This window comes from Heteronotia binoei, chromosome 6, assembly GCF_032191835.1.
Source record: "Heteronotia binoei isolate CCM8104 ecotype False Entrance Well chromosome 6, APGP_CSIRO_Hbin_v1, whole genome shotgun sequence".
In the NCBI taxonomy this organism is placed as follows: domain Eukaryota; kingdom Metazoa; phylum Chordata; class Lepidosauria; order Squamata; family Gekkonidae; genus Heteronotia; species Heteronotia binoei.
Window position 1 is genome coordinate 43,173,631 of NC_083228.1, and position 22,693 is coordinate 43,196,323.

At 49.2% G+C, this 22,693-nt stretch overlaps 2 protein-coding genes across 3 annotated transcripts in view; one reads left to right on the forward strand and one right to left on the reverse strand.

Moving 5' to 3' along the window:
* Positions 1–447: 447 nt before the first annotated feature.
* On the forward strand, positions 448–4,961 carry NKX6-2 (NK6 homeobox 2). The gene is made up of 3 exons (XM_060240828.1): positions 448–894; positions 1,512–1,684; positions 4,666–4,961. The coding sequence occupies exons 1-3, from the start codon at positions 450–452 to the stop codon at positions 4,924–4,926; spliced, it is 879 nt and encodes a 292-aa protein (XP_060096811.1). The 5' UTR covers positions 448–449; the 3' UTR covers positions 4,927–4,961.
* A 10,238-nt stretch (positions 4,962–15,199) lies between these two features.
* The window catches only part of INPP5A (inositol polyphosphate-5-phosphatase A), a 352,919-nt gene continuing 345,425 nt past the window's right edge, over positions 15,200–22,693 (reverse strand). The window contains exons 14-16 of one of the 2 annotated variants that reach the window (XM_060241377.1): positions 17,128–17,196; positions 15,649–15,685; positions 15,200–15,419 (exon numbers count right to left, since the gene is read on the reverse strand). In XM_060241377.1, coding sequence (XP_060097360.1) covers positions 15,370–15,419; positions 15,649–15,685; positions 17,128–17,196 — 156 coding nt within the window. In that variant the 3' untranslated portion in view covers positions 15,200–15,369. Of the gene's footprint in view, positions 15,420–15,597; positions 15,686–17,127; positions 17,197–22,693 lie in introns of both variants that reach the window. The other variant, XM_060241378.1, reaches the window with a different exon arrangement.

A 22,693-nucleotide genomic window follows, 5' to 3' on the forward strand; every position in this document is an offset into this window, starting at 1 on the left:
CTTGCTGCTCACGCCACGCCTTTTCCTCTCCCTTCCTCCGGCCGGAACGACACTGCCCGCCCTGAGCGGCCGCAAACCAGCAGGGAAAGCCGCGATCGCCGCCACCGCCTCCTACTCCCTCTAGCAGCAGCGCGGAAAACTTTGTGACTTTGGCGAGAGAAGGCGGCCAGCGTTTGTTTGTTTTCTTTCTTTCTTTCTTTCTTTCTTTCTTTCTTTCTTTCTTTCTTTCTTTCTTTCTTTCTTTCTTTCTTCTTTCCGTTCTTGGGCTCTAGTAGTTGGGGGGGGGCGGTGGAGAGTCGAGAGGGCGGCTGCGGGGGAGGTCCAGTCGGCTCCCTCGGTGGCCTGGCCGCCTCCCTCCCTCCCTCGCTCCCTTCCTTCCTTCCTTCCTTCTTTCCTTCCTTCCTTCCTTCCTCGCCGGCCGCCGAGCGCCGCGTCCTTGATGCTGCCCAATGTTAGCGGTGGGGCAGATGGAGGCTAACCGCCCGGGCGCCTTCGTGCTGAGTAGCCCGCCGCTGGCCGCGCTGCACAACATGGCCGAGATGAAGACGTCGCTCTTCCCCTACGCTCTGCAGGGCCCGTCGGGCTTCAAGGCGCCGGCCCTGGGCGGCCTCAACGCGCAGCTCCCGCTGGGCACCCCGCACGGCATCAGCGACATCCTCGGCCGGCCCGTGGCCGCCGGCGCCGCCACCAACCTCCTCTCCGGCCTGCCCCGCCTCAACGGGCTGGCCACGGCCGCCGCCGCCGCCGCAGGCATGTACTTCAGCCCGGCCGCCGCCGCCGCCGCCGTCTCCCGCTACCCCAAGCCCCTGGCCGAGCTCCCCGGCAGGCCGCCCATCTTCTGGCCCGGAGTCATGCAAGGCTCGCCCTGGAGGGACCCGCGCCTCGCCTGCCCCGGTAAGCAAGGGAGGGACGAAGGAAGGAAGGAAGGCTCGCCCGCCCGCCCGCCGGCAGCCACGCCCGGGGAGCGGGGCAGGGACGAGACGGCCGCGGGACTTGGCGGGAGGGCCAGGGAAATGCCTCGCCAGAGACTGAGCTCGATCCCCCCCCCCGCCCCGTCCATTCCGGGGATCAGGGAGGGAGGGCTTTCTGCACATGCTCAGAAAGCCGAGGGTGCCTTTGCAGGAGTCTGGGCTCCCCAAACCGAGCCGGCGAGGGAAAGGCGCCGCCCCGCGCCCTACAGAGAGATGGGGGCTCGTTCTGAGGCAGCCGCCGCGGGCAGCGCGGGAGAGGGAGCCCGAGCTCCTGGCTCGCTCGACGGAGTGCTTCGCTGCGATCCATCCCCACCCCACTCGAGATGGGGAGGGCGAAGGGGGGAAAGTAGGCCGCGAGTCCGGAAAGGGTCCCGAGAGCAGCTGGTTGGGAGTCCACTGGCTTCCGGGGCTGCCCCAGGAGAAGGCCCCGGGGGGAAAGGGGACCCTTCTGCGAAGGGAGATGCCCGAGGGCGGAAGCCCAGAACCGGAGCTGGGATCCTGACGGGGCTCTCTCTTTCTCTCTCCCTCCGGTGCTTCCAGCCCAGGCTGGGATGGTTTTGGATAAAGACGGCAAGAAGAAGCACTCCCGGCCCACTTTCTCCGGGCAGCAGATCTTCGCGTTGGAAAAAACCTTCGAGCAAACGAAATACTTGGCCGGGCCGGAGAGAGCCCGCCTGGCTTACTCGCTGGGCATGACGGAGAGTCAAGTCAAGGTAAGGCGCCTCCCGGGCCGCCCCCAGGCTCACCCACCGGGGAGGGGGGCTCTTCCCAAGAACGACCGAGGCCCCCGCAGGCAGGGCGAGTCGGACCCGGATTTGACGACGCTGTCTTTGAAAGTCACACCTGTGGCATGCAATGGGCGTGACTCCTGCTAGCCTCTTTACGTTTATTTTGGGAGGAAGTCCCGTAGTCCAAAGTGCACATTCCTGCGGAGGAAGCAAGGCTTGAGTGTGTGCGTTGAAATAGGGAGGCTTTTCTTTGGGGAATAAATGGGGCTTACTTGAAATGAATTTGTTTAGCCGGCAGGTTTAAGGATTCCTGCGCCCCTTTCTTTAAAGAGAAAGGCCACTTGGCTCTATTTCATTTTCTAACAAGTTAAGAAACCGCCGCTACCCTGCTGGGTCCAAGGCCCTTCGCCTAAACCCCGCGGCTCCGCACCGCAATCCTAAACTGGTTGGCTTGCAAATGAATCCCCGCATCAAAAATATTAGCCGAAAGGGATTTAGGATTCCTGGTGTTCTCGCGATTAGCAACTTGATCCCAAAGATGGGCCGACTTCTTCGGAAGCATTCTTGCGGCCGCAGCCAAAACGGATCTCCTCGGCTTCTGCAGGGAGAATTTACTAGCGTTTTTGTGTGTTTTATTGCTGTTTAAAGAGGCCAGGCGTTTTCAAACGAGGACATCCCCCCCCCCGAAAATAATCTACAATTATCCTTCCGAAATATTTCTTACATTTAAAATCCCTTGTACCTTAGTCCAAATCTGTAGGGAAGCTCTTCGAATTTTCTGATTGTCTTAGGAGGCATTGAAACGTGCAACTTTGTCTAACAAAAACACACTACGGTGGGGAAACAGAGAGCCGCCACCTGCTGGCTTTTTAAAATCTAATTTTATGAAGAATACGGGTTGCAGCGGAACATTTTACGGCCTCAGATAGGCGACTGTCATTATAATTAATCGCTGCACGATCCCGCGAAGTGAAACCCTTTTTGCCCCTATTGGTTCCTGTAGGACTTCACAAACTGGATCGTGCCCCGCTGTCCCTACTTGAGCAGGTGATTTCGGACCGCTCCCTTCGAAAGTTTGTTTGGTGAAGTCGGGAGGAGGAGACCAGCCATTCAGATCTTGCTTTTTCTTCTGTTGCAACAGAAGTAGCCTCGGCTCAAATGAGTCCCTGGCGGCCGCGGCCTTCGGGGCGCCTAGAAGAAGAGTGGGTCGTGGAGCTTGCCATCCTACGCCTTTTAGGACCCCAAAGAAAACCTTCTTTGCCTCCTTTGAAAGGACGAGTCGGAATAGCGTCCCAACCATTCTAGATTTGAACTCTGAAGCTGCGATCGCACACGCTAACGAAAGCACTTTCAAGGCACTTCCCAGCTCTATTTGACAGCGAGAACTGGCAAAATCCAGTTGGGAAGTGCATTGAGAATGGATTGAAAGGGCATTATTTAGGGTGTGTGATGGCAGCCTGAACTTGGTAGTCAGACCAACTTGTTTCAGTGGGACTTATTCCCACCTTATGTTTTTGCAAACTGTTGTAGCGGAAAAGGTGACGCTTGAAACAGGAAGGTACATGCGGGGATGGGTGAACATCAGGTTAAGATTTAGCAGTCCATTGGTGGGCGATTTTGTTCTGAAGTCGCCCGGAGTTCGGTGCGGGGTGAACTTTCTAGTTAGAATTCGGCTGTCCTACATTTATTTTCCAACGAAATTAAAAAGCGCTGTTGATTACTTCACCATAAACCTGGTGGAACCTGCTTCTAAACACGTCGAATTGATTCCCAAGTCGATCCACTGAGGGCGGAAGGCTGTCGCGTGAAAGCGGAGCGGGGTACGATGAGAGGGGGTCAGGGAGAGGCCCGCGGGTCAACCAGGCTGGGAGCACAAAGGGTCGGCGGTGCCGGGCAAATACCAGGCCGGACCTAAGTTCAGTAAAAGGAAACAGGCCTGAGAGTGTTTGGTGGAGGAATTCCAGTTAGAGAAATGCGTCTGGGTCCCACCGGGGTTTGGCCCAGGCCGCTAAACTGGGGAAAGGCCTGCATTGCACTCATAGGAAGTCCTGGATTTAAAGCATCTGCCACAAAACGTTAGGCAGAGATCGCGAGGCTGTAATCTTTAGAAAGAGTCCGACTGTCCTGAGCGCATGCGGCTGGGATGCGTGTGTCCTTTGCAGTGAAATCCCGGGCAAAGAAATGAGACTAACTTCTGAGGAAACGCGCAACTGCTCGGGCCCCACGCTTACTTTCTCAGGAGCCAAAAGATCGGGATTGCACTGGCGAGGGCATTCCCCGCGGCCTTGCCCTTTTGAGTTCTGTGGAGCTCCGTTAGGGTCTGGATTTAGCGTCTGGATTTGTCAGTATCCCTTCCCAGTTTGACCTCCGGTTGGTCTAAATGGACTTGCTTTGCACGCTAATTCGACCCATACTTTAAGCGGAAGTTTGTGCGTTGCCCTTTGAAGCTCCGTTGATGGTCCGCTATACACCCCCCTCCTCCCCCTTACAGAAGTTCATTCGACGGCCATCCCTCCGCACCCCCGCAGCGCGTCCTAATTCTTTTATCACCCTGTCTTATTCGCAATGTGTGTGTGTGTGTGTGGGGGGGTGTTCTGATTAAAGGAGAGCTTGGATTATCCAAGAATACCGATTCCCAACTAAGCCGCGGCAGTTATCCTGGTTTGGTTGTCCCGCGACACCCCGGGGCTGCGTCTGTTGCTCTTTGGCTGCGATCACACACACTAACCAATGCACTTTCAACCCACTTTCCAACTGGATTTTACTGTGTGAACTGTCAAAATGCAGTTTGAAAGTGCGTTACGTCGTGTGTGTGAAATCAGCCTCTGCCAGGGCGCCAAGAAGCGTGGAGCGATCGCGCCGCCTCCTCGGGGTCCCCAGAGAGTGGCTGGGGCTGGCTTGTCCTGTGGGGGGGGGGGGGCTGACGGCAGGTGTGTTGCTTTATGCCCCTCCCTCCCCCTCCCCAGGTGTGGTTCCAGAACCGGCGGACCAAGTGGCGGAAGCGGCACGCGGCCGAGATGGCGTCGGCCAAGAAGAAGCACGACTCGGAGACGGAGAAGCTGAAGGAGAGCTCGGAGAACGAGGACGAGGACGAGTACAACAAGCCGCTGGATCCCAACTCCGACGACGAGAAGATCACGCGGCTCCTCCAGAAGCACAAGGCGGCGGCCGGCGCCCCCCTGGCCCTGCTCAGCCCCTGCAGCAACGCCGCCTCCGAGCCCTCGTGACGCCCGCCCCACCCCGCACTCCCCCGGCCAAGCAGGGTAGCCGACCCCGGCCCCCCAGCCCCCGCCCGCCCGCCGCAGCGCCTGCACAGGCACAGCCCGGCCCGCCCCGGCGGGGAAGCAACGTCTGTATATAGACTTGTACGGCATTACTTAGGGGCAGGAAGCCGCCCCCTTCCTCCGCAGCGGGCGCCTCTTTCCCTCCCACTCGTCACGTCGGGGGGAGGAGGAGACAAGCTCGGCACCTTTGACCAATGGGGTCTTTCCCTGGTTCAGTTATTTCCCCCCCCCTCCCAAAAAAATCTGGTCTGTTCTCTCTCTGCCGCCCTGAAACCGGATTGCGTCTATACAAGCCTTTCCTCCCAACAAACAGGGCTGAGAAGTAAGATTGTCAACCTCCAGGGGGTGACTGGAGATCTCCTGGGATGACGACCCATCTCCAGGAGAAAATGGCCGCTCTGGAAGGTGGACTCTATGGCAGTGTACCCCACTGAAGTCCCTTCCCTCCCCCCAAACTCCGCCCTCCTTAAGCTCCCCACCCCCCAAAACCCCCCTCCGGGTCTTTCCCAACTCTGAGCTGGCGGAACTCCTAGGAATGTTAGTTCCCACTGGGAATCCTTTTGCTGCTCTGTTGGGCCGCGCGCCATCCACAGTGTAGTCCCCTGGGAATCTCAGTAGAAGCAGCTTTTGGGTGAACGGAGCGAGAGGGAGAAGCTGGGACTGCAAAAGCTCTTGGCCTGGTAGAGAAGCGCTGGGGGGGGAGGGGGTGCAACCTCCTCCCCCCGGGCTGTAGTTGGAAATGGGAGCCAGCGAGACTCACAGCCCCTGGCAGGCTGCGAAGGAAGTTCGAAGCTGGGAGGAGATGCGGAACCTTAAAGTGGTTGCAACAGTGCCCATGCTCGTGGCACCACGGGGGGCTTGCTTCCCAAGCGGAAGATCCGGCTGCCTCCCCGTCCTCAAAAGTACCTCCCACTGGGCTCGAGGGGACTTCAGTAGCCTTATTTCTCCCCAACCCTCTCTGTTTAAATGCTGCTGCAGCCTAGTTTTTGACGGAACTTCCTTCCCAATCATACCTTGATCTGAGCAGGCTTGTTTTGAGGGGGGGGGGGGAGCTCCCAAATGGAGTTCCCTTTGAAGCAAACGGGCATAGAATTGAGGCAGAGTGGTTTGCATTTAGGAAAGCTTACTTTTTCTTGGTTTATCCCTCCCCCCTCCTAACAGTCAAGGTTTTGTTACTGTTTTTGTATATGGATGGTGGACTCCTGCTCAGCCACTTTGTATATAGAAAATTACAGATTTTGTGATGTATATTTCTAGTGCAAAAAAAAGTTTTCTTTCCTCCTCTTTTATTTTGGATTTGGACGGCTTCGTTGATCTCCCCTTTTTCTTTGAAATTGCGTTGAAAGGGAGAGAGAACTGCTGCAAAACTTGATTTTCAATGGGCGAAACTCTTATGGTTGGAAAGACTTTGTATAAATCAATAAATTATTTAACAAGCTTCTCTTCTTGCAAAATGTCACCCTTTGAGATGGGCCACAAGGATCCCTTTCGTCTGCTTCTTTCATGTGTGGAGTTTGCTGTGTCATCTCTTCCTGGGAGGGGGAGTTTTTTCCTTTTGTCGGGTCAGTTTGCCTTTGGGAAGAGAGGATCCTGAGTAAAGGAGAAGCATCATAAAGGAAGAAGACCTGCTGCAATGAGCTTGAAGACACCAATAATATTCTTGCTGCAAGGTCGGCACTGACAATTTCACCATTGATTTCAGTGGGAACCAGACGGCTGGCTTGCCTGTTTATTTATTCATTCCCTGCCTTTTCCCCCAATGGAGACAAATAGGCTTAGGAGATTGTCCTCATCTCCTCCATTTTATCCCCATAGCAACAGGTTAAGGTTGAGAGAGAATGACTGGTCCAGCAAGTTTCCATGGCGGTAAGGGTTTGAACCTGTCTTCCAGCTCCTATCTGACCGTATAACCATTATACCACACTGCATTTGAGAACAGTGTGTTAAGTTTTTCTAGGGAGGGAGGCAACTAACTTCAAGCCCACATCAGATGCCTGAAAACTTACCAGGAGAGAGATGCTTTAAGCACTGAGGCCTGCCTCAGTTTTCCTGTAAAAGCAGACGTGTGAAAGTAGAGGTGATCTTAGCCAGTGTGCAACAGCTGCCTTGGGCCCTGCACTTGGGGGGGGGGCTTCAACTGGCTACAGTCACCCCCCTCCCAGCTGGAGGCAGGGCTGGATTAACAATTAGGCCAAGTAGGTTACTTGGCCAACAATTAGGCATTTGGCCAATTAGGCATTTGGGCCCCTATGCCTCTAGAGGCCCCAGGCTGGCTCCCTCCCCTGTTTTCCCCATTTGCAGCCCTCCCAGCCTGCACACACAGCCACAAACTGAGCTGCTCTTTGCTCATCTTGCCTGATGTGACTGCTGCTGGCATCGTTGCCAAGTTTGCCTCTCTTTGCCTTCCCCCCACCCCCAGTTTTGTCAAAGGGGCTTTTGAGAAGGTGCCTGCAGGCTGCAGCGGGGCCTGCGGGTGGCGGGTCGGGTGCTCCGACTGAGATAATTTGTGAGGAGGCCCCTGAGATTTTGACTGCCTAGTGGCCTCCACAGGGTTTAATCCAGCACTGGCTGGAGGAAAAGAAGAGTAGGCTGCACCTATCCCATCTGTCACCCATGAATCTGCTGCTTGCAAGTGCAACCTGTGTCAGAAAAGGAAGTGTAAGGCCATTTTGCTGCATAGAATTTCAGACAATTTAACTGGATTCCTTTTACGTTCCAAACTACAGTATTAGGGCAGCCACTTGATTAAATAGTTAATCAGTCAAAATCGCATAAATTTTCCTGTGAATAAAAACAATAGTTTTGACACAGAGCATACTTTTAAAAAAAATATATGTGGTATGAAAGAGAAGGGCAGCAGATTATGTGCAGTTTTGCACATAATCTTCAACCAGTAAGTACCCTCCTAAAAGGGCACTTGCTGGTTGCAGATTATGTGCAAATCAAATAAATGAAGTATTTCTGAAAGTTGCTATGATAATTGAGTTAATCATCCTTTGTAGTTAATTAACTGATTAAATATTGCATCTCTAACTTCTATGTGTGGATGGACTGTGTGAGAGAAGTGGCAATTAGACACAAGCAACTCATGTGAAAATGCTCACATTCAAATGTTCAGAAAGGCCAGCAAAAGAGAGTCCAGGAAGAACTGCTCTGGTCACTGGCTACAGGGATATGAGGGGCATTGGAAGAGATTAAACTAACAGCCATCATGTATTGCGAATTAGGGTATAAACTGGCAGGGAAGCACAGAGCTGGAAAAAGATACTCATGTATGGGAGGCAGAGAATCCAGGTGGCAACAAGCAAACCTGAAAAAATAAATAATGCAAGACCTTAGAGCTTTTTTCCCTTTTAATATGTGTGCACACATGCAAAGAAATTTCAGTAGAGGGGTGGGAAAACTGTTTAGCAAAATTCAAAGCCCACTCTTGGGCATATTAAATTGTGAATGATAGTATATTTATTATAGTGATTTTATCAGTACAAGTTGAAGAGACAAGCAACCAGGTTTGTGCCTTCAAAATGTATAGTATAAATGATATAAAATAAATAGACCTCTTCTGCTGGTTAAAGCGATAGGTACAGTGTGTACAACGTGAGTTGGATGGAACTGTAGGAGACTGAGAATATTTGCATGCCATGTGAAATGGGCATATGAGGAAAATGTTTCCTTTCCCTCGGTAGCACTCCTACCCATGTTTAACTATCCATGAAGTAAGCCAAGCAAAGGCTGTCTTGACTCAGCAAGCCTTGTGTTCTAAATGGTGTTCAAAGCGAAGGAAGTTCTAAGTGAAGGGGTGTTCTAAGTGAAGATAGGCTGAATTGTACTGTAGTTTTGAATTAATATGCTCCTGACTGCCATTCCTAGCTAAAGTCTGGCATTAAGTTCTTGGACAAACTGGAGACCTTTTTCTTATGAGAGTTTGCCTTTTGAGAGGGAAGCTTTTGGATCTATCTGCTCCTCAACCACAAGCAAAAGATTTTTTTTTTATTTTAAAGTTTCAGCCTGATCACCCAATCGCCCTGAAAATAAGGATGCAGTGGCACCTTACAGGCAGGTTATATTTGGTTAAACGTGGATGGAGTACAGCACAGTACTTCAGGTGCAATGAAGAGGTCCTCACTGGCCAGCCTAAAATTGATTCAAAACAGTTTTGGTTCCATTTTGTCTCTCAACCTGACAATGTGCACAAGAGATTTAAGATGAAAATTGTGTTGCCTATGAAAATGGACTGCCCTTGTAAGTTTCAGCCACTTTGAATATCCATTGGGGTGGAAAACAGGGTATGAATGCAGCAAAATACATACATAATGCCGGCTCTTAGAACTGTGTTCTAATCCTTAATTTCTGCATTGAGGAGCACTGGGGTTCAGTCCCATTTAGAAACATTTCCTCTGATCTGGAAGCACTATCACAGCTTAAAACCTATCACTGGAAAACATAGCTGAGACTTTGGAGTGCCTGTCCACCTATGGGCAACTGTGTGTTATTATATGGTATTTGTGGAAGTTGCCTGAACATACGTAGCCCCCTCAAGAAGGAAAGAAGCTTAGATGCGGAGAGGCACTCTGCACATGATTAGATACTTGTTTTATAAGGACTAGAAGTTGGAGGATGAGGATACAAACCCCCATTTATTGTAAAATTCTTTGAGTGACTGTCTCAGCTTAATCTAACCTATTACAGGATTGTCCTGAAGTTATTAGGGAGATCTTCCAGTGTGGGATAAAAATTAGGCTTTAACATAAACAAAGTGCTCAATTAAGCTTGCAATGCAAACCTAAAGTCTCGCAATTACCCAGGTCATCGACTGTCCCCTCACACTTTCTCTATTAGGTCTGATCCAGCCTAATCTCTAATTTTTCAGGAACACAAATTATTCTCATGTTACGCCAAATGAAAGTGTCTGGAAGTGAAATGTAGCCCAACCAAAGACCACAAAATTTGGAGGCCCAAACTACACTTTTTACCCCAGAAGTGGTCTTTAAAGGAGGGTTGATTTAAAATATTCCTGCCTCCGACTGAGAAATCCTCACGCTTGAATTAATTATATTGGTCTTTAAAGTGCCGCTGAACTTTTGTTTGCTACAGTAGCTCACAGGGCTGACCATCTGGAACTCTCCTTTCCCAACAAATTCCCCCTATTTCCAAACTGCTGAGCGGCACTCTTTCCGGAAACTTTGTCGTAGGCCTTCCGGGAAAGCGAGACTCCCCTATGCTGCTTCCAGTCCATCCTACGCCCCCCCCCACATGTTTCTGATTAATTTGGAGCAAGGCAGTGGACTTTTCTTCTTAAACAGCCAATTCCAACTCTAAAGGGTGTGTGTGTTTGTAATAAGAAATTAATTGCCTAGTAGGCCGCAAAAGAATTTCTCACCCTTTTATGGCTTGCAGTTGCAGAGCAGCAACACACGCTTGCAAGATGAGGGCTGAGTTTCGCAGGAGTCTTAGACCAGAATTGAATTGCTTTTATTGAGGGCGGCATGTTTTCTGCTGCAACATCTTCCCCCGACTCTTAAGAAAGGGAAGAGATAACCGAGTGTCTCTGGATGACTTCTTGTGTCATTAACGAAAACCAACAAGTTTTCCTTGAGTGGAAATGAGGTGACGGAGGAAATCTGGACTTGTTGAACGCAGGGCAAATGCTCAGTCTGCGAACATTTTTTAAATAAAAGTTTCATTGATTTACAGCTCAGTACCCGTCAGCTTGAATTCCAGTGATTTCAATGAAGTGGAAGGCTGCCGGTCTGGAGCCATTCCAGTTAATGGAAATAGATCAGTTCAAACTGCCTTAAATTGGCACTGTGGATGAACAAGAAAAACCAGACAATGACAGGGTTGGACAAAACTTACTAGACCCAGAAAGGATTAAATAATACAAGTAGGTCTTTTGCCAATTTTCTTCTGTTGCCTACACTGGATCATGTGCAGATTCATATCGAGTTTGTTTCAGTTAACTGTGTGTGCAGGCAGCACGCACATGCTCATGTGCTCCCATCCATACACACAAGATCTATGCGTGTGAGTGTATGCATAATGTTCAATAAGTACAAAACCCAATAGTGAAATATGTACTGTGGAAAAACAGAATGTACAAATTGCACAGCCAGTCTACATGGGGTATGCTCATGCTCCAACCTGCTGCTGCTACAACATCCCCACACCCCACAAAACATCTGCACAAGCTTTCTCTTTTTTTCATTGGTCTGTGCTGTCACAAATGAGCCCTGAAGACTTGCCAGACAAAGGAAACACAATTTCAGTCTGCACAAGGCAGAGTTGCTGATGGTAGTATTGGTAGTGCACTAGAAATGCAGTGTCCTATATGGAGGGGGTTACACTGCATTGGAAACTGCTGGTGTGTGAGCACTTCTAGATCCAGGTCTCCTGAATGGGAAAGAGGAGGGTGGGAGGAATGGCATTTTATTTACTTTATCTGACTAGCCAACTACACCCTGCCTGGAAAAGAAGGACTTGACTTCTGTGGTGGATCTTTACTGATGTTCCATCTGTATGGCTGTAATGCACTTTGGGGAGGCTCCTTTTGAAGACTCAAAAGCTGCAACAGATCAGTCTCCAGGTCGACACCACTGGATACCAATGGATGTCTGAGCTGAATCAAGCAGCTTGCTTGTTAGCCTGAAAGCTCTGTATAGTCTGGGTGCGGGATAGCCAGGAACATGCCTTCCCTCTGACTTATGTCCCTGTTATTAATCCAATTTAGAGAAGAACCATTTAATGTCTCCACTGTTGAAGAGAGGTCTTCTGTGTGGTGGCTTGCAGACTCTGAAAACAACTGCTTGCTGAGATTTGCCAAATTAGGAATTCTGACACATTTGAACAGGCTCTAGGGCTCTCTAGTAAGATAAAAATTTGCAGTATAATTAGTGAAACACACAAAACACTTATTTTGGAATGTTCTAGGTGCAGTTTCAATGGCCATATTCTGCTGAAGCAATGGTTGCATAGAATAGTTGGTACTGAAGAGAGGATATTATGAGGTGCAGTGTCCCATCTCACAGAATGTGTATATACATGCCAGCAAGCTATAACAAAGCCCTCCCAGAATCTCAGACTGGCAACCTTAGACTCAGCTATACTGCAGCAGAGTTCTTGAGCGCACGCCAATATATGGCAAAAAACCCCTCCTAGTGGGATGAACTTTCTCTTGGTGACTTTGTCTTAATAAAGACACACCCAAGTTGTAACCATGAGACAGAACAGGCCGTCAGCACTGCCAAGTAGATGACAACCCACTGTTTCTGTAGCAAAATCAAGCTTATCCAGCCCTTGGTAGGTGATTGTCCATGGACGGTAGGCTGCATGTAACTTCTTTAGTCGCTGCATTGCTTTAAGAAAAGAAAAAACACCCCCCCCCCAAATAAAACAGGCCTCAGCAACTAAAGAGACTGAGTTCTCTTTTTGTTTAAACCTTTGCACTGGTTCCAAATAACTGGCTGATATTGTTGTCCTGTGAAAGCAACTATGTTTGGTAGGCCGTTTCAGACAAATGCGTGAAGTTTTTATTATTCTTAGAGATCTTTATATGTGATGGTCATGGTGAAGTTTTCTTCAATGCAACACAACTGGCGAGCCTGCTGCGGCCTCCCAGGGCTAAGAACCCTCCAGAACATCTCAGTGCCTGATGCACAGGGATTTTGCTATGCTCTGTGAACAAATTAGGGTCTCAGGAAACCAAATCTAAAAGTTCTACCATTCATAGCCTTGGGTTCACTGGAAAGTATGAGTCTTTAAAAAGGGGAGGGGAGGGGGGGGGGTAGAGGTTGCAATAAAATTAATTAATCAGCATTATTGTTGACACTTTCCAGCTCAAATATAGCATTTGAATATGTTAGCTAACACCTCAGTTAAGTCAGAATAATTATGTAAGGCAACTTTGGCTATCAAGCTGCAGCCAATTTATGGCAACCCAGTAGGGGATTCAAGGCAAGAGACATTCAGTGGCAGTGTGCCAATACCCGCCTCTACGTAGAGACCCCGGGCTTCCTTGCTGGTCTCAATTATTAAGCAGGGCTGACCCTTCTTAGTCTCTGAGAGCTGACCAGATCAGGCTAGCCTGCGTTATCCAGGTGAGGGCAGGTAACTTGTAGTCTAGGTTCAAACACACACATATCAAATTTTCTCTCCCCTCCCCCTTTCGGGTTTAGCCTGGTTGTCTGCTTTTTAACAGTCTAGCATGTTTAGCCCTGAAATCTGGGTAGCAGTAAGAAAGAAATGTGTCTTGAGGATGTGCAGAAAACCTCTCCCAGCACAGCCAAAGCCCCCTCCCCCATAAAGGCTCAGAAAGGTCGACCCCACCCTCCTCCTCGAGGAGTTCCACTGGCCTCTTCTCTGTTTCCCCGCTTATCTTGCATGCCACGGCGAACACATGCACGAGAAAGAGCAACACCGCCAGCCAGTATGTTTTTTTCCACCACGATCAGTTTTATTGCTTGAGAACCAGAGCGCTCCTTTCCACGTGGGACACAGGAACACGCGCGAACTCTCTCCCAAACGCCCCGCCCGGCTCCACCCTTCGGCATGTCTTGGACCCCATCCAACCTGGAGGGTGGGGGATCTACGGGACAAACCCAGCTTTGAGGGGGGGGGGATCACCATCCCCCCCCCCGCTTTCCCTCTCCCCAGGCCTGGGAGTGATTTATACCCGAAGGCCGCCTCCCTCTCGCCCAGTCCCTGAACTCGGTAGTGTTCTAATTGAAAGCCAGAGGCTCTCCCTCCGTTTGTGTTTCACCCGCAGGCTCGCTAATCGCCTCCTAATGCTGTCCTCAGAGGGGGAACGGGAAGGAGGGGAGACCGACCGACCGACAGGCCGGCCAGAGGGGTGTTTGTCTCCCAAGGGCAGGGAGAGCTCCCCCTCAGTCCCTTCCTTCCTCTCGCAAGCCAGCCAACCACCCCATCGAAAGTTGCTCCCTTGAGGCATGGCTCGTCCGCTTCCCTCCCGTCTTCTTCTTGGGTGTAGCGAATACTTGGCACCAGAAAGTTTATGCTTAAATACGTGACTACAGCAGGCGGATGGAGAAGGGTCCTGGACCGCTATGTATATACACCCTGGGGTAGGGGGAGACCCTTTGGCGGATCTGGCACTCGGGATACTACTGCCAAGATCCGAAACAGTCCAGAAGAGTCCACTAGCATCTCTCCAGCCTGGACTCCCTACGCTAAAAAAGACTACGATGGGACACGTGCGCCCAGCCTGATCCTTCGCACGGTTACTCGGGAGTAAAGCCCACTGAAGTCGATGACGACTCACGGCCTTCGCAAACGGTCCCAAACAGTCTCGGCTCACTTACTCCCGAGTAAACACGCATTAAGGATCAGCTTGTTGGGTCCGACGGATTTCAGTGGTTGTTCTTTCCGGCTCAACGTGGTTAGGATCCGGCTGCGATGGCTTTTCATTTGGTGTAGGCGTGTTTCAGAAGGGGGAAGGGGGGGGAGGGAAATAAACCACAGTGTTTCTACAGTGGATCCTAACGCGATTGGTTTGGAAATGTAACCCCATTGAAGTCAACGGAATTTCCTGCCACCCAAGGTGTGCATACATTCTGGGAAAAAGGCTGTTTTGTATAAGCAGGAAGGGACAAACCTTTATAATTATAAATTATATCTATATCTGTGTATATATATCATCTATACACACTCACATAGAAATATATAAATATATACAGGTATGTATAGAAAGCAGCTGCTGCTGTGTGTGATTCAAAAACCATGGGACATGGCAGTATAGTAAATAACATGAGGAAAACAAGGAAGTCTATAAAAATGACAAAAAATAAAATTCTTCAACCCTCTAAACCTAATCCCCTCCCCCCCCAAAATCACAGGAACAATAAATCTTGGTTAAGAAGTAACAATATACCAGGACTTTCTATACAAGGCATGTACAAAATTCCCACCCTGGCATTAAGCTAGAGAAGGGTGACGGAAATTGTCCTAATGTTATATATAATTTCACATTGACAAACTTATAAACAAAAACAGCACAGTGAAGTCTAAAACACAGAACATCCCGGCTAGGATAGGATCCTTTTTTTTTCTCTTTTGGCAACTGGATTTGGGGAGTAGAATATAAAAATAAAATCCCACAATTGATGTCACAGGAATATACAAGACAGTGTCGGTGAGGTATGAAAGTTCTGATTTTTTTCCCCTTTCCCCCCCTTTACGGGGGGGTGGTGGTGGTGGTGGAAATAAAGTCGGGACGCCAGAAGATAGTGTATGGTCAACATCATGAAACAGGAATGACAATTCTAATCGAAATGCTACGACGAAGGTGAGTGGCACGCAGGACTGGAAGGTGTGATGTCTCGATTCAGGCGATGGGGTGGACCTCCGAGGCCTTCCTCCTCCTCCTCTTCTTTGCTACAAGGAACTTTCCCGAAAGATCTTCTCGTTTCGGAGGCATCTTTTCCCTGTTGCAGAAGGACGGGGCATTTGGTTGGCTTGCTTTTCCCCCTTGGATCATTTTAAAGAGAGACTAACCCCCCACAAAAAAAAATAGGGGGAGAAGGGGGGGAGGAAAGGATTTTTTTGGAGGAGAAGTGTAGGGGGAAGGGGGGAAAGTAAGAGAAGTTCTAATGTGATATTTACCACCACATCACTGCACGACACAACACTTGTGCACATTGGCAATAGGTTTACCTGCCCCAGTGGCTATTCGAAAGGACAGGAACACAGGCTGCGGAGAGGGAGGGAGAGAAGAGAAGGTTAGCAGGTGGTCACCGAGGAAGAGGACTAGCGGGGCAAGCAGCAAGGGGTGAGGAGGCCAGGAGGGCCCCACAAAGTGGGAAGGAGCCGGGGGGGGGGCAAATCTCCCCCCCCCCAAGTTCTCCTGCCTGGAGAAGCACAGGGGCCAAAACAATGTTCCCTCTAAGCTGAAGAGCCTTGTGAGCAAAAATTCTACGTTGTGAGTCCCTGGCAATAAAGTTGTGAGCTCCTGCATCAATTAGTGTGCTCTGGGGTCATCCTTCCTGAGCTAAGACAAAAATGTGTGAGCGGGAGGCCAGAAAACTGTGAGCTAGCTCACACTAACTCAGCTTAGAGGGAACACTGGGGCCAACACCTCCAACCCTCCAGGGGAAGCAGGAGCCCTCCTGGTGAGGGGACTGGGAGAGAGAGAGAGAGAGAGAGAGAGAGGTACTCCTGCCTGGGAGTGAAGCGCCCTCAAGTCGCAGGCGCCTCCTGGCAACCGCAGCCTCGCGGGCTTCCCCAGGTGGTTTGCTGCTGCCCGCCTCTGCCCGGCGTCCCTGCTGGTCTCCCATCCCAGCGCGCACCCGCACCGCTGCCCAGATCCCGCTTGCCAAGCCGTGACCCAGGAGCAGCTTAGCAGGGTCACTTCCGAAAGCGCCTGGCTGCTGCGGCCAAGCCGGCGGAGGGGTGGCAGAGCTCCGAATGGAAGCTGAGCGGGGCCAACCCGAGTCACCTGGACTCAGGAGGCGGAAGCCCGCCCGGCTGCACTTGCTGGGCTCGCTCCCCCTGCGCTCTGCTTAGGCGACCACGGCCCCCATCGCCCGCGGCTGCCCTCTCGAGCTGGATCGCGCCCCCTGCGCCAGACCCGGGCGGGGGAGGGGAGGGGAGGGAGGGAGGCGCTTCCATCGCCCCAGGGCCAAATCGGACCTCACCCCCCCCCCCCCCCGCGGCCAACGCGAAGCCACCAGCCGCAGCATCCAGGGCAGTCGGGCAGGAGCGCCCCGGGGGAGCTGCGAACTCTCTGGCCCGCCCTGCCTGCCGTGCGCCGCTTCTTCGACGCCGCTCGCCAAACGCAGGGGCTGCTAGCTGGGGATTGGGAAGCGCCGAGGGCTGGACTCACCCCGCCGGCGCTCTTCCGCCTCCCCAGTCTCGGCTCGCTTTAAACCCCGCAGGTTTAAACTGTCCAGACAGTGACGCTTCCCACTGAAGCTCCTTGCCTGCTGCCTGCCTGCAGCTGCCCCCCCCCTCCCCCAATCGTTGTGCCTGTTGTCCTCAAGGTAGCTCGACTTTGTTCCGTGGGACTTACTCCAAAGTAAGGACCGCGGTCTCGGTTTCTTGCGAATCTCAACTCGCTTCTTCCCTCCCCACCCCCCCCACCCCCGGTCAGCGCACACACAGGCACACGCAGCGGCCGGACTCGAACGAGGTTACCTTGTGGTCCCCCATGCAGACGTTTGGTCCAATATGGTCATACACCACTTGCTTCTCATCGTTTTCTGACTAGGTGGAAAACACACACAGAAAAACAGAAGCCTCGAGTCAGTCCGGAGTTTCCCCTGGAAAGGGTGGCGCCCAGATCAAAGTCACAGGTATGTAAATAGCTTTTCTCCCGCAAGGAGAGCGCGCAACAGTGGAGGGAGGGGGGGGGAGGTCTAACCCCGCTCCCCCTCCTGCTAATACACTGCAGCTCTGGACTGGCAGGAAGAAAAAAAGTCCCTTAAAATCAATAGAGATCTCTTACAAGGAAATGGGGGGGGGGGGAGAATCATTATTTGAGTTAAATATTACTTGGACCACAAAAGGAAGAGGGGGGGGGCACCCAGATGAGAACCCAGGACCAATTTCCCACTAGACCTTTAATCCTGGTTTTGCTCTTTCCCCAAGCTGACATTCTACACTATAGTTGTTTTGAGTCTCTGATTCTAGTGTAGAATGTAGGCTTGGGGACAGGGCTAAACCAGGATTAAAGGTCTAGTGCAAAATTGGTTCAGCTTTTTAAATACTTGTTAAGATGTGCAACATCTTTAAACCAGGAACAGGCTGCAGATCCATCTAGGAGTTCAACAGTGTGAACCTAGGTGTGCCTACTCAGAAGTAAACCCCACCCAATAAAGTTCATTTAAAAAAGGGGGGGAACCTAACCTCTTCCAAATTGCATTCACATAAGTTTATGAACATCCTCTCAAAAATGGTCAACAGGAAAATATTTTCATTGATTCTTAAACACCCAGAAGATTTTGATTGTATAGCAAATTAATTCTCTTATTCACCACCCCAACCGATATATTAATATTTTATGGCATCACTGAAGCTTAAAGGCAATTATGAGCCTTTATATCTATGCAGGAATTGAACATTTGTTCAACCTCTTCCCATGTGACTTTAAAATTGTTTAATTTGGCTAAATAAGACTGGTGGTTAGAAGGCTAGGGTGCAGCCATTAATAAATGCTCCATGGGGGGGGGGTATCAACTGACTAAAGCAGCTAATCAATTAACTAGCTTGGTGTTCACTGACCAATTAATTAACCAATTACAATAAATGCCAGGACGGTAGTGTGGGTGATTCTCATCTCCTGATTTTAATGAAGGGGGGTGGGGGTGGTTTGTCTTAAATTAGATGCCATTGAATTCGGGCTGAATTACTTCCTAGGGGGGCTTTAGTCTTAACACCTTCCCACCATAGGGAATCTCATTTTATTCAATGCCATTTGAATCAGGGGCACTCAATACAGTGCATAACTTGAGAGATATGTCATATATTTGGGACCTTTCCATTGGTTTTCTCTGCTGTGGGAGAGTTTGTCAGTCCTCCCAGTGTTTAAGCTCATACTTTCAAATCCGTGATTACGTGCCTTAATCGATTAGCCACCCTGATCTGGTGATTAATGCTTTCAGCCCTAACCCTATTACCAGATTTGCTATCTACCCTGTTTAGATCTCAGGCTTTGCTGCTGCACGGAAAGTGAAAACACTGAACAAACTGAGAAGTTTAAGGTGAGTTAACAATGAATAGGGGGGAAAATGTCCCAAGTTGTCACTTATAGGAAGCTATCTTCCTTCCTCAATCCCCCACCCTGAATTTTAAGCACATTTAATAAGAAATAAAAGTCCCCTTTATTTCACTGGTTTGGAGTGAGTTTCAGAATGAAGGGTGGAAGGAACCATGAAAATACATGGGGAACTTTGTCACAAACTTAGATAGGATTTTGGATTTTTATAAAAGATGCATTGGATGGATGATCTATTTCGCACCCCCCCCCCCCCAAGCCTGTGAATTATTTCTACTCTGTCCTATGCTCACACTTGATTTCCTTTCTCTTCCTTTCTTCTTCTCAAACAAATAATGAAATCGACACAGCATTGACCACAGATGACTGTCTGCTTTGTTTATCTGGCATAATGACCCTGCTAAAGCAATCACTTAAGAGAGGGAGAGAGACTCTGACTTGCAATTTCTCAAGCTGGTTAAACTGCAGGATAATTAAATCTGGGACCCACACCCATCTCCCCCAGATCTTCATACACGCTCACAAACGCCAGCTGCACTCGTGCAAACGTTCCCATTCTCATTTATTTCAGACGAAAAACAGTCAGGTTTTTGCTCATTTGTAATCAGTCAAGTTTGACTGGGCAAGAACTTTCTATATAAACAGCCATATTTGGGACTATAAACTTGAAATCGAATTATCTTTAATGCAGTAAGGAAGCTTAAGGTCATATTTGCTTTCTAGTATGCTTACCTAGCAATATATCTATGTATATCCATCCATCCATCTATCTCTGTATATACACATAGAGAAAGACATGTATGAAAAGCTTAACCTTCTGCATTGTATGCATGAACACTTTCCAATATTTCAAGCTCATAATGCCACTGCCAGCGGAAGTGGAGATACATTCATCAAAAGCGACTTGATAATTTACAAAGGCAGCATCAAATTGTGGATTTTCAAGTGCATAATCTTTAGACAGATAAACAAATTACAGCAGCGCACGAACAGAAACACGCTCCACTCAGCTGAGCATTCATTATGCTATGCTCTCAGGCAGCTCTGTGACTCCCATGCAGTGGCAACCTTTGGTGTGTTAGGGCTCAGCAAGCATAAAATAACATGCTGGGGAGGTAACCGACCATGGCATGATAGATGAGGTGGTGCTAAAGCTGTTTACAGCCCCATGTCTGTACAATCTGCAAAGCATAGTGCAGCAGAGTCTGGTGTGCGAGGCTGTTTGCTAATTTGGGCACAGCTAAAAGCACTGGCCCCTCTATAAACAAAGCAGTCCAAACCTGCAGGCTAAAATTTATCTGTGACTTTTTATATCATTCTTTTACCCATTTGTTTGGGCCCTGAAAATTACCCTGGGTGGGTGCTCCCATTTTATAGATGGGAAACAGAGGCCAAGAGATAGGGTTGCCAACTTTTGTTTTGACACGGCTTCCAACAGCTACCCATCCTTGAGGGAGTTTAGTGGGTGAAACTTCTCTTAGAGACTAATGATGGAGATGAAAAGCTTTATGTTCTTTTTGTCCTGTAGCTGTTAAAGCCACAGGATCCCTGTCAGAAAAAAAACCCACCAGCCACCCTACTTATCTAGCACCACACAGTCAGGGTGGCATGGTGCTTAGAGAGTCAGATTAGGATCTGGGAGACAGATGTTCAAATCTCCCAGTCTGCCATGGAAGCTTGCTGGGTGACCTTAGTCCAGTCAGACACTCTCAGCCTAATTTAGCTTACAGGGAGGAAAAAAGAATGATGTAAACTCCTTTTGGTTTAATTAGCTAAAATTAATAAATAAATAGGTCCCCATTAGAGGGAAAGATAGCATATAAATGAAGTTAATAAATAATTGTCCTATGGAAAGGAACTGCATGTTTGCCAAATGCGAGTTGTTCTCTGCCCACTGGACTATACTAGCAACTATAGTTTTGTTTTGATTATAACTAAGCAGTGTGCTCCAAAACACCAACATTTATCATAATCTAAATATGGCTGAAGAAAGAAAAACCATTAGTATTAGCAGAAACGCCCAGTCATAAAAGTAGGGTAGCTTGGGTAATTTGTTTGTTCAGTTCTCACATCTAAATGGTAACAGTAGTATTGATTTATATGATCACAGGAAGTTGCTTTATACGGAATCAGGGTCTGTCAAGCTCAATGTTGTCTCTCTGACTGGCAGAAACTCTCCTCGGTCCCAAGTAGAGGTGTTTCACATAAACTACATCTGAAAATGCTGGGGACTGAACATGGGATTTTCTGAAGAGAAATCAGCTGCTCTACCACTGACCTATGTCCCCCTTCTCTTACATAACCATTGCATACATGGTGAAGTCAACCCCCCAAATGATATTTTCTGTGCTATTTTTGGTGTGCTGGACTAATTTTGTTCAAAAACATGACCACAGAGGGTGATTTACCACCTCCCAGTTCACAATCCATTCAGAAGATCAAGATGAAACCTGGGCATGTCACATGATCACATGAAGCTGCCTTATACTGAATCAGAATCACTGGTCTACTCAGACTGGAAGTGGCTTTCCAGCATCTCAGAGTCAGAGGTCTTTCACATCACCTACTCCCTGGTCCTATTAAATGAAGATTGAACCTGGGATCGGCAGGCCAAGCACTGAGCTACGCCTCTCCCCTGTCATATGAATGTGCCCCCAAATGAGTATGGAGAGTTGGATTAAGCACTCTAAGACACCACTTTCAAAACTTTTACATTCCCTCTGTATGGCATTTAGCAATACAAAGATGTTTATTATGTATAAGATCTAGGCACTGTACAGGAACACGTCTATCATCTACATCAGAGTTGCCCAAACTCTGCCCCTCCCCCGTGGCCCGGTTCTTTCCCCGTGGTCTGGACAGAGGATGCTCAGGGAGCCATACAGAGACTGCACACCGGCCAGGAGCTTTCCCTGCCCTCTCTGATGTTTCCGAACATCAGAGAGGGACAGGGGAGGGCTTCTGGCCAGCATGCAGTGTCTGTAGTGCTCTCTGAGTGCTACAGATGGCGGCATGGGGGGTAGTGGCTAGAGCGCGATGCAGCATACAACGCCGAAGATAAATAGAGAGGGGAAGGGCTGTGGGGCAGCCCCTGGTGACCTGGTATTGAGGCTTTCATGGCCCGGTACTGGGTCGCGACCCTGCAAATGGGAAACCCTGATCTACATAATAGTAAATTACATCAATAATGTACAGGTATGCTCCTGGAGGCAGTTAGTACCAGAATGTACACACCAGAGAGTGCTGAAGTACATGGATAGAGATTACTGAGAAGTGGTTATCTAGCACTCTATAAATGCTTGTCTTTGGAAAGCGGCCCATATGGCAATACCAAAATCAGATATGTATAACAGTATTTCCGATCAGCTAGCTGTTGCTTATAGTTTGGCCTGGCCCCAGGATATCTTTGGGGGGGGGGGTGGGGTTGAAAAGAATAATTGGGCAGCATCTGTGCTGCATCCACAGCCCTGTCAGATCAGGCTTGTGAATGGAGCACTGAAATAAAGGAAATTAACTCTTTAAGTTAATTAATTAAAATGCAGTACAACCTCATTTATTTGAATAGCCTGGAAGACATTCAAAATGTCTAGATAATAAGCAGGAGTGAACCGGAGTTCTATATGAGGCACAATGAATGAATTCAGGTAACGAGACTTAGATCTCTCAGGATTGGCTGAGAGAGTCATAAATAACTGAGAAAAACAACCTTCTAAATTATTTATAGTTAATCTTTCTCAGAGCACACTAACAGCGTTTCTGTTCTATGGTGCTGCCACATAACTGGACATGGAACGGCCTCCTAAGCAAGCATAGCAATTTACTGGATGGGTGTCTTTGGGCGGAGAGGGTTATTTGGGGTTTTATTTTGTTTTTAATGACATTTTTAAGCTGCCCTGAAGCATGAGGAAAAGGTGGGATATCAATATTTTAATCAATCAATCATCAACCCTGGAATAAGGGCTGAATGATTAGCAAGTGGTTGCTATC

What these genes read in the sequence shown, in the direction of transcription:
- NKX6-2 (XM_060240828.1), top strand. Translation starts at nt 450, where the DNA reads ATGTTAGCGGTGGGGCAGATGGAGGCTAACCGCCCGGGCGCCTTCGTG. An exon ending in CCCGCGCCTCGCCTGCCCCG is followed by an intron (nt 895 to 1,511) that starts GTAAGCAAGGGA and finishes CGGTGCTTCCAG; the next exon opens with CCCAGGCTGGGATGGTTTTG. An exon ending in TGACGGAGAGTCAAGTCAAG is followed by an intron (nt 1,685 to 4,665) that starts GTAAGGCGCCTC and finishes CCCCCTCCCCAG; the next exon opens with GTGTGGTTCCAGAACCGGCG.